General features: G+C 36.1%; 2 protein-coding genes across 2 annotated transcripts in view; both read left to right on the top strand.

The window, feature by feature from the left end:
- LOC129567910 (anoctamin-10) overlaps positions 1 to 11,325 on the top strand; it is a 40,129-nt gene that overhangs the window by 670 nt on the left and 28,134 nt on the right. The window lies entirely within an intron of this gene.
- On the top strand, positions 3,254 to 4,487 carry LOC129567906 (procathepsin L-like). Its single transcript, XM_055445279.1, has 3 exons — positions 3,254 to 3,322; positions 3,553 to 3,698; positions 3,767 to 4,487. The coding sequence occupies exons 1-3, from the start codon at positions 3,254 to 3,256 to the stop codon at positions 4,485 to 4,487; spliced, it is 936 nt and encodes a 311-aa protein (XP_055301254.1).

Raw genomic sequence — 11,325 nt, 5'->3', positions numbered from 1 at the left:
GCCGAAAAGTAGTTATCTACAAGGGATTTTGATTTTGCGGTCCAACTCTTCAACAAATCAAGGTATCGACAATTCCTCTGGACAAATCAAAGATAATGTGATTCGCTACAGATTCAGCCACTAACAATACCAATTAACTGCCATACACTCGTGTAATCGTGGAAAAAACCGCAAAAGCGGCCCTGTTCATTTCAAACAGCGCACGTGCAAACACATACTTGCCATTGCAATGCGTGACAATGTGATCGATTGTCCTCAAAATGCCAATCCAGTGCTACTAGCACCCAGAAGACAAGCGGGACGACCCACCAATTCATCGAAAGCATTAATGCGTGAATAAAAATATGGAAATTGTTAAATTTAACGAAATCAAATAAATGAATTGAAAATCAATACAATTTAGAAAAAAAATCAATGCAATGTTTCAATTTAATTATTTCAAGCATTAATATTGCCGTCGCAAACGGGTTACACTCCTGTGAAAAAGTAATGATCAGTGATGTTATCAACGGGGATCTAACGCACCCAAAGATCTCGTTTCCAGCGTCCTTGATGGAAAACCAACTGCCATCAGTTGGCTGATTCTTGGAACAACGTCGCGAACCGCGACATGACAATTGAAAACATTGCAATGATTCACATTTGGCATAAATTCAAATTAAGTTGTTCTTGAACGAAATTAAATAAATTAATTGAAAATCCAATTTCTCTCTCCCTTTTTTTCCACAATCGTTGTTATAAATGGTACTTTTTGTTTATTTATTCTCTTTCGCAAACGAATTCGATCTTCTTAAGAATTCAATTAAATAACTTCAATTTACTGAACAAATAGATATACAGCGAATAAACAGCAATTTATTGGGTTGCACACACATTTTGTCCGCATAAATTGTTTCATTCAATTTGTATTCGCATTCCATTGCAATGTTTATTCAATTTCTATTTAATTTTTTTGGTACCTTACCAAGGTTTTGTATATTTTTGGTTTGAAATTGTCATATTTTGGTAAAGATTTGGCATTTGGATTAGTACGAATTTGGTTGGTTTTTGGTATGTATTTTGTATTTTTTAGTATGAAATTAGTAATTATTTAGTAAGAAATTGTTAAAATTTGTATATATTTAGTACGAATTTGTTACGTTTTAGTATGCTTTTGTAATAACCCATTTTTTCAAAAAGGAGCTGAACAAATGTTTTAAAAAAAATTTGGTGATGCTCGGCAAGGCTTTGGTGGTGCTGAGCACCGGCAGTGGGTCTTAGGAGACAACTGCACCCAGAAAATAGAGTCAACTCGAAAAACTGGTCATAGACATACGCATGGCTTCATAGAAAGCCGCCCAAATAATCAGGAGATCACCGACCCAATTCTGTTCTTGCTTAGCGACAAATCGTCTTTCATAAATGGACGCTTCCTGCCGATCGAGGGGGCCTGCGCTGCCCAATCTCAAAACACATAAACTCAACGGATAATGATATCCCGTGCGGAAAATTTTTGACTGACTAGTTAGTCGATTAATTTGGGACATTTTGACTGACTAAAAGTGATTGTTTCGAACAAAATAAGCAACTGCAGTTAACTTTAATCACAAATCATTCTTAGTCAAAATGTCCCAAATTTGTCGACTGACTGAAAGAATAACTAAACGTGATTATCTCCATACAAAACGCATAATTTCAATCAACTTAGCCAGTTTTAGTTGTGTATCACTACATACAGCTACATACAACTGAGTGACTGTTAGTCATTTTATTTGCACACGGGATGCGTCACAAATTCGTTTCAAAAAAAACAAAATAGACAAAATAGATAAATATGTATATAGAGCAAAAATTCTTTAAAACTGGTATGTAACTGTTGTGATGATAACAAGAAGACAAAACATTCATCATCTCAAGTCACACATACCTCGCATACAAGAACAAAGCAAAAAAATTAGAAGAAGAAAATATTTTTAAAGGAATACATATTGGCACGAGATGTTTGAATAACAGTCACCTGCAACAAGTTTAAAACTTTACTCCAGCTTGTGATCAACTCGAAATCATTATAAAATTGTCATATATACCTATATAATGAAGGGAATATTCCAGACTGGAATTTTAGAATTTTCTATTGACGTCAATTGAGAACTATATTTAATGCCTCATGTATTCCTGTGATGACTTCAGTGACTGTGGTGATGACTGTGATGAAGTCATGTCTCAAAACACATGTTATTTCATTTTTCGAGCAAGGTGTGGCAACAAATTCGGACTGTTTTTTGGTCCAATGAAAACGAATAGTTTTCCGGTGAATGGAAAATTCCGAAAATAGGTCACTGTGCTATGAAACGGATCTATTTTAGAATCCCCTTCCAGTACATGATGTTTGATCACGGAATGTGTGGTTCTCTAGGGGCATTTCTCACACACAAAATTTGAGCAAATGTGCAAAAATGTCTATTATTTCTTCTTTTTTATTGAAATTGTAAGAAAATGTACTGAAATGACGATATTGCTTGAATAAAAGTGTTCTGGAAGTAGGTTTCAGTGGATCTCAAGGATCGTTCAGAACTGCTCCCGATTCTGGAAGTGGGTTTTGGTAGATCCTCAGGATGGACCAGATCCGGTTTGACAATGCCCTGGCCCATCCTAAAGATCCACTTCCAGAACCGGGAGCAGTTCTGAACAATCCTTGAGATCCACCAAAACCCACTTCCAGAACACAAGTTCAGTGTAAATGAACATTTATTTACACGAATAGATAAAAATTGATCGAATCGGACCGAACGGAAGAAATTTTTCAAAATTTAGAGGAATTCATTCATTCTTTTCGTGAGAAATGCCCCTAGGTAGTTCTCGTGTAATTTTTTATTTACATTTCATACAAACAGTGAGCTTTTCTGATAATGAACAAACATCACGCGAATTAAATAAGAACGCATATTGAGGTACAGAAATTGTTCAGTATCGAGTTGGAAATTCATTTACAAAGGTAAAACAGATATTTTCCATTTCAATTATTTTCAATTGAACCAAACATTTTTGTATTGGCAAGTTTTCTTTTAACTCTAATATGTTTCATAAAAACAATACTAAAACTATGTTCATCTTTGAATCAAACGTATTTGCCGTTAAGTTGGAACAAGAAAACTCGCCACTTCACTCAAAAAAAAACTTTCAAGAGCAAAAGTACAATTTTTTTTAGATAGAAGTCAAACTTAATCCATGATTATTTTATTTCATTTTTAACTTTTTTCTCATTTTTAACAGGATGGCGAAATTATTGATATTTTTCTTTGCTTTGGTAATTGTGATCAAAACCACAAACGCAAATGGAGACGTAAGATTACACTTTATTCTTTCAAGAAATGCCCATAAATGTTCTATTTCCTGGGTGCACGATCGAAATCACTGACCATTTTCTAGATATGAGGAAATACAAACTTCTAGTAAAGAAAAAATGAAGAAATTACAATAAGGCAAAAATAGAAATTATTTAAGGGCCCTTCAAAAGGTCATTTCGAAATAAGCACAATTCTTACATTTTACCACTTAACTTCCGCGAAATAGGATATCATAGAAGAAGAACAATTGAAAATTGTCCAAAAGCATAACGCTGATTTTGAGAAAGGAAAGACTTCATTCAAAATGAAGGTGAATGTCGCAGCCAGAAAACTCTTAGCTCTGACATCCAAATCTAAGAATATAATGAACGAGTATGTAAAAAAATCTTGTATTTTCATCAAAGATGACAAAAAATTATGCGAATATTTTACCGTTGCAGATTCAGATCTTTGGCAAAGAACATCAAACAATGTGTACCAAATGGATTGGAAGAAGTACCCGCATCCTTTGACTGGAGAAAGCGTGGTGCTGTAACAGAAGTGGGAACCCAAGGGAACTGTTCATCATGCTGGGCATTCGCTATCACGGGGGCATTGGAAGCCTTTTATAAAATTAAAACTGGAAATTTGGTACGACTATCGCAACAATTCCTAGTCGATTGTTCCGACTATAGTGAAAAATCAGCAAAAGTAGAAGACAAATGTCAAACAGGCAATAATCCAGTACGGGGATTGAAGTACGTACAAAAAAATGGCATATGTAAAACGGACAGTTATAGATATACTGCCAAGAGCGGTAGATGCAACGAAAGCGTAGAACGCAAAAAATTGCATCCAATTAACGATATTAGAAGAGTTGTTAAAAATGAAGAAGCATTAAAAGAAGTACTATATTTGAATGGACCATTGATTGCTGGCATAAATGCTCCTGAACGATCGTTCGAGTTGTACAAAGAAGGTGTATATTACGATGAGAAATGCGGGAACGGGAATTTGCATTCAGTACTCATCGTTGGATATGGCCGTGATGAGAAGTACGGAGATTATTGGATAGTAAAAAACAGTTGGGGCACAAGTTGGGGCGAAGATGGGTATATGAGATTAGCTCGAAACAGGGACGACCACTGTGGTATTGCAGATGATGTTCTCTTTGTTATGTGAATGTCTTATTGGATGGGTTTTTTCCCCAGAAGTTTTCCCAAACCAAAATGTCCTCTGTACATAAGTAAGATATCAGATAATTCTCACTTGTGAACTGACTTTGTAATGACAATGTAAACAATGTTTTACACAACAATTAACAAATGTTTTCAAATAAAAGTAGAGAATTGAAATTCGAAGTGTTTTTTTTCATAATTTTGTGTTCAACCGACATATCTGTTTGTCGTTTGGTTTTGAAATTTGTTGACTATGTTTGTTCATTCCACAAAATTATCTAAAATGAAACTCATGTATTCAATCGATAAATAAAAGGATTACACAATAATCATTATTTTTGAATTTAGAAGAAAAACTTGCGTTGCGATGAATTATAGTGGCGTAATATCACTTTGATATGAGACTTTCATCGTACATATAGGAATCTGAAGCGATCTTTGCGAACAGTTTAGATGATTGCGTGCGTAAATTTATTAAATTTTACGTTTTTTTGGGCCATTGATTGAGCCGAAAAATAGCACAATCCACACCGTTGCTGCAAGAGCATTACCACTAGCGACACCTTGTGGCACCGATAGTAAAATCCTATGTGTTACAATGTATTTTTCAACACATTACAATCGTAGCCACCAGGATCGCATGTGGTATATTGCTGTTGCAGCAACCTTGTGGCACAATCCTCTTCCAATTCATTTAAGCGAATGGTCTATTCAAAATTGAATCAAGACTTCAAATGATACTCAGATTGATGTTGCCAATTAAAAACTCCATTCAAGTACTCACAGTCCATTTTAGTATATTTGAACATTCAACCATTCGAGCTTTTTTTAAATTGAAGATAAGCTTTAAAAAAATGTAAACCAGCCATGCTTAAGCTAATTTTCGACAGGGAATTCGAAAATGCAATCATTTTTGGCCAAAAATCAGGTCCACTGCCTTGATTTCGGCAATTGTGGTGTGATTGTGCGATTTTTTCACCTTTTTCTTCAATATTATCCTCCCCAATGCCAAATTTGAGCCATATAAGTGACACGTGTTATATGCTACAAGGAATTAGACATCAAGCGCTACATTTAAGGAACACATCGCATCAGTGCTAGTGCCTTTGAAGCAGTTAAAAATGGTCGCATACTTGCAGAAACACGATTTTTCAAACTACCGACCCCGATTTGAGGCAGAAGGAAGGGTTTGATCAAGTTAAAATGTTCTACGCGTACGTAGGATTTTTTACGAGTTTTCCGAATATTATAGTGTTTGGGGCCAAAGGCGGGTTTCTTCCCTGTTTTTGCCCTAAAATAGTGATTTTTTGTTATTTTTTCGACTTTTTGAGCCTCCCCTGTCCCTCCAAAGGAGAGAGCGGCCCCAACCAATGGTATTATTCGATTCGTTGGAGTCTGCTGGGCATTTCATCAGAACACACCACCATCGTCAGACCACCTATTCGGTGTGTAAAAAAATTATATAGCCAAAAACCCTGTGAAAATGGTGAGATCAAAATTACATAAAATATTTTTTTACATTTTTAGAAAGTGCAAGTAGAGATTCGGATTCACCATGTTTTAGATTTCGAGGTTGCCTACCATTTAAGCCCAAAAAATCGAAAAAATAAAACCACGTCTAATTGACTTTTTTCACATTTTATACTTTGAACCCACTTTTCAGGGCCTGAATGGGCCCGGATGGGGTGGTCGTAGTGGACTTTTTTGTAGCCCCATCGATTATCTATCCAACCATGTACATAGTTTCGAAAGTTTGTACCACAGTTTTCAAGTCTTAAAATATGATAAAAGTGCCATTTTTCGTTTTTTTTCAATGTTTGGGTCACCCTAATTTTTAATCAGGTGGAGAAGGTCACCCTAATTTTTTGGCTTTGCGAGTTTTTGCCCATAAGAAGTTTATATACCAAGTTTGAGTGAAATCACTCAGGGAGGTCACTTGCAAATTTTGTCCCGCTTTGTGTGGAATCGTCGATACACATCAACAAAGCAATCTGCTTCACCGTAGAAAAGAAGTGCGCAGTAAGGAAACAAGAACGTACATGTTTTGGCAACGTGGCTTCACTAGTGATTATTAATGAACGTAATTTCTCGCTACATTTCTCATTACGTTCATTCATAATCGCTATAATGCAACATTGCCGAAACCTGAACGTTCTTGTTCGTCACTGCGCACTTCTTTTCTACTGTGAAGCAGACTGCTTTGTTGATGTGTATAACAATACGGGTAAAACACCGGCGCTCCGAGGTTTTCATACAAACTTCCCATGTAGACGATCGGAAACAGGCAAAAATCGAAAAAAAAAGTTAAAATTTTTTTTTCGATTCTGGAACAGTATTTCATGCGACAGATATTTTACGATTCACTTTCAAGCGAACAGAATTTATGTTGCACTTTTAAAAATCAAGAATGTTGTGTTACGGTTATCCATAAGTGGTTTAACTTTAGTCATTTTTATTCCCGACCACTCAAATATAAAGTCATTGGTTTACAGATTCTTGCATAATTTTTAATGAATTTACGATAATAGCCCCAAAGTCCCAAAAAAGATCTCAACTGCTTCAATGTTCGGGATAATTTTCTATTGTTTCTACCTTTTTCGGATCTACTCTAATTCTACCGTTTGAAATTATATGCCCCAAATATTCCACTTTCTGCACGAAAAATTTACTTTTTTCATCTGATATTTTCATATTAGCCGAATAAAGTGTTTCTGTGATTGTGTGCAAGTGTTCTGCATGGTCCTCTTTTGTTTTTGAGAATACCAACACATCATATTATAAACGTATGCAAATTTTCCTATGTACGATCCAAGTATGTCGTCTAACGCACGCTGAAATATGCTCGGTGCATTTTTCAGCCCGAATGGCATTCAGTTAAATTCGTACTTAGCACCATTCACAGAAAATGCGGTTTTTTCCTAATCAGATTCCTTAATTTTGATTTGATGAAAACCAGACTCTAAATCTATTGTGCTGAAATACCTTGAATTCCCTAAATTGCTCAAAATCATATTAATATCTGGCATGGGATATCTGTGAAAAATTGTCTTGCTATTGAGTTTCTTGAAGTCAATGACCAAACGCTGTTTCTGAGTTCCATCGGGATTAAGTCCCTTTTTCGGCACAACCCAAATCGGCGAGTTGTATGGACTTTGACTCTGTCGGATTATTCCTGAATTTAACAATTTATCTACTTCCGAATTAACAAAATTTGCAGATGTCATTGGATACGGATATTGTTTAGACCAAATGGGTTCATTATCTGTGGTTCGAATTGTGGATAAAACTTTCGTATTGCATGGGAGCGTTTCATTTACATTATTTTTTTTCATTACTTTTTGAATCACGTTTTTATAATCAGACTCTATTTCTTCGTTAATTTTGTAATTTAGCGATTCAATTGGCTCAACTGTTACATGCGGTTTTTTTGTGTATTTTAATTCAAATGTTTTTGTATTAATTATCGCATCAATTTTTCTCAGACCTCTTATTCCCAAAATCATGTCCCATTCACCCAAGTCGGGTGCCACTAAGAATATGTGTTGTTCCGATAACAAATTTACTCCAATATACGACGTCAATCTTTCTTGATTATGTATTGTTTTCATTAATATTTTTTTATTTAATTTTATTTCTTGAGCTTCCGGAAATTTTTTCAATGTTGCATAATTGCCTGAGGCCCCCGTATCAATCAAAATTTTTACCTTTTGACCCTTGTGATTTCGATCAATGTACGGCAGCCCGTTCAATCGCATAAAAAAACAGACGAGACTTCATCATCAACAGTCTCCTCGATGGCATCCTCTGGAATTTCGCCGTTGTCTTCGACTCCGTTGAGCTCTTCACCGTCTTCAGTTGTAGCTTGCATTTCGTTGACACGCTGGAATTTTTTCGTGTTGCCCACTTTGTTTGAAAATTCATCGGATCGTGGCCTTTTTTCTGGTGACCCAACGTTCACGTTCATCGACGAACGATCGATGTCCATTGGTTGAGGCTTCGGAAATTGTCTAATGAACTGTTGTTGTTGTTGTAGCGGTACTTGGATTTTTTTTGTTTTCGGTGCAAAGTTCGGATTCAAACGAGACGGCTCTTGTTTGTTGAAGCGTGGTTGGTTGAATTGATTTGCAAATTTAATTCGCTCTTGATCATTCACAATTGTTTGCAACTTGGCGTACGCTTCTGGTAATGTCGATGGATTGGATGCATACAAAATTTGTCCGAGATTGCCCGTCAAACCGGTGATAAATGTACGCAATGCTTTGTCTGATGCGTCATATACCATTGCTTTGGCTATGCCCTTTTCCTTGTGCGTCATGTTAATTTTGTTGATCAATGCATTCAACTTTTTGTTCACCTCGTCGTAGAAATCTTCGATCGACAAGTTCTTTTGCTGGAGCACGATCATTTCTTGCTCGATGATGTAAATCGGACGCTTATCGGCATATGTGAAATCCAGTCGGGCAAGTATTGCATCAAGATTGAAGACCGTATTGTAATTGGTCAATGCCTCGGAAGCAGTTCCGGTAATTTTGTTGCGCACAATATTTAACGCTTCGAAATATTTTGATGTTTGCGTATGGCCGTCAAAGATTTTCATCACATTCATCGCCGAATTCCTCCACGCAGAATATTTATTGCGATCCCCGCTGAATTCTGGTAGCGTTTTAAACATTTCCAGCGAAATATCTTTCACATCGTTCACCGCCACTTTCACTTCTTGGTACTCCTCGACTTTCGTTGACTGGCCCAATGCCGTCAATTGCGAGTTGATCGTCGCGATTTGATCTTGTAAAATCTTAATTTGGTCAGTTAGAGCTTCCATTTCGACGCTTTTTAATCCCAAGCTCGATAATTGCTCCGATAAAAATTCAATCGACGAATCGATGTTTTCGTTTTGTGACATGAAAAAATTACGCTGCTCTAGCGATTTAAAAAAACAATCTTTCGCGATACTTATGTCGCTACACGTAACACTTTTTCACGATACGTATGTCGTTACTCAATGATTTTCGGTTAAAGCTGGATGATTTTACATTTCAATTTTTCTCGATACTTATGTCGATACTTTTCACAACCAGCTTTCCACCCGGTGGCGCCAGTTAAAATTCTCTTTGTTACCAAGAATTAAAACACAGTGAGTTTTAAGTATATTTCAACTTTATTGAGTAACAGCTGATGAGGTCGTGTACAGACTGATACCACGTAAAAACTAAACGCTATGGCTCATTTGCCCTATATATAGTTCTTGGAAATGCTTAGGTCAGCAAAAATGGAACTGAGAAATATTTATATTATTGTTCGATTTCAGAACGATTCCGAATGCTTACTGTTTGTATGGAATTTGCTGTACGTTGCGCATTAGTCATATACTAATGGCTCAAATGCATTGTCGAACTTATTGTCATTCATGCTTCATGTGTTTATCTTCGTGCCAATTATGTTTATATTTCAATATGTTTATCAAGTGTCCGATTCTGCTACGCATTCGAATCGTCAACAACAGTGGAATTAACTCGCGCGCTCGTTCGGTCCTGTGCAGCTGCCCACCTTTGCCGACCGTACCATTTTTGATATTATTACCAACGGAAATGGTTCAGTTGTGTACATTTACATTTTTAGTACGTTTTAGCACAGATTAGTACCATTTAGTACGATGTGCTGCCTCCTAGAATTGTTAGGAATCGCTGGAAATGCACTAGGACCATTTTTCCAAATTTAGTACAATTTAGTATAAATTAGTACAGATTAGTACATTTTAGTACAGTGCGATGCATAGCTCTGATGAAGTATTAAAACTTTGCTTCAGTGATCAATGCTTTATTTGCAACGGCTGAGAATTTATAGGCTTACATACTGAAAAATGCACACCTGTCAAAAAAAAAAGGTAAATCATAAAATTGCAAATCGCACCCTAGAAATGAAATGAAGTGACCATAAGCAATCCGCAGCAAAAAGAAAATCAAAAAAATATTCATATTCCAAAAAGTTCTGTAAAGTAAAGTTAAGCCAAAAATAGATACCTCGCAAACAAGAACAAAACAAACATTAGAAAAGGAAAAATGTATGAATTTACGTACATATAAGCACAAAATATTTGAACAACTGTCATCCGGGACAAGTTGAAACATTACTCAAAACCTATTTTGCAATATTGGAATTTTTTACTGACGTCAATTGAGAACTAAAATAAATTACTTATTTAGATAATTAAACGATATTGTGACCTTCAATTTATGTGTCAAAACACCTGCTATTCTATTTTTCAGCTAAGGTTTACTGGGAGTCGTAACAGTCTATATGATGAATAATATCCAATACACCTACCGCAATAAACAATGTTCGCTTACTGATGAATATATCGGTATATCAGAAATTGAGACCATTCCTCCATTTGAAAAAACTAACAAAGGATGGACTCTATTGGAGGTTGCGGTTGAGAATGGCTTCGAACACCAACCCCACCTGGAGCAGTTGACTGATGATACTTCAGTCGATTGAGGTGGGTCTTAGGAGACAACTGCACCCAGAAAATAGAGTCAACTCGAAAAACTGGAAAAAATATGGCCCGGTAGTGTAAAAGGTCATAGACATACGCATGGCTTCACAGAAAGCCGCCCAAATAATCAGGAGATATCCGATCCAATTCTGTTCTTGCTTAGAGACAAATCGTCTTTCATAAATGGACGCTTCCTGCCGATCGAGGGTGCCTGCGCTGCCCAATCTCAAAACACATAAACTCAACGGATAATGATATGCGTCACAAATTCGTTTCAAAAAACAAAAAACAAAATAGGCAAATATGTATATAGAGCAAAAATTCTTTAAAACTGGTATGTAACTGT

The sequence above is a fragment of the Sitodiplosis mosellana genome, unplaced genomic scaffold (genome assembly GCF_009176505.1).
Source record: "Sitodiplosis mosellana isolate CC-2019 unplaced genomic scaffold, AAFC_SMos_1.0 Smas_scaffold_13, whole genome shotgun sequence".
NCBI classification, from domain to species: Eukaryota; Metazoa; Arthropoda; class Insecta; order Diptera; family Cecidomyiidae; genus Sitodiplosis; species Sitodiplosis mosellana.
The sequence above is the reverse complement of the archived record's forward strand: the minus strand, read 5'-3'. Positions and strand labels throughout refer to the sequence as shown.

Coding starts and splice junctions, on each gene's coding strand:
- LOC129567906 (XM_055445279.1), top strand. CDS start 3,254: ATGGCGAAATTATTGATATTTTTCTTTGCTTTGGTAATTGTGATCAAA. Junction 3,323..3,552: donor CCACAAACGCAAATGGAGAC/GTAAGATTACAC, acceptor TCCGCGAAATAG/GATATCATAGAAGAAGAACA. Junction 3,699..3,766: donor TCTAAGAATATAATGAACGA/GTATGTAAAAAA, acceptor TTACCGTTGCAG/ATTCAGATCTTTGGCAAAGA.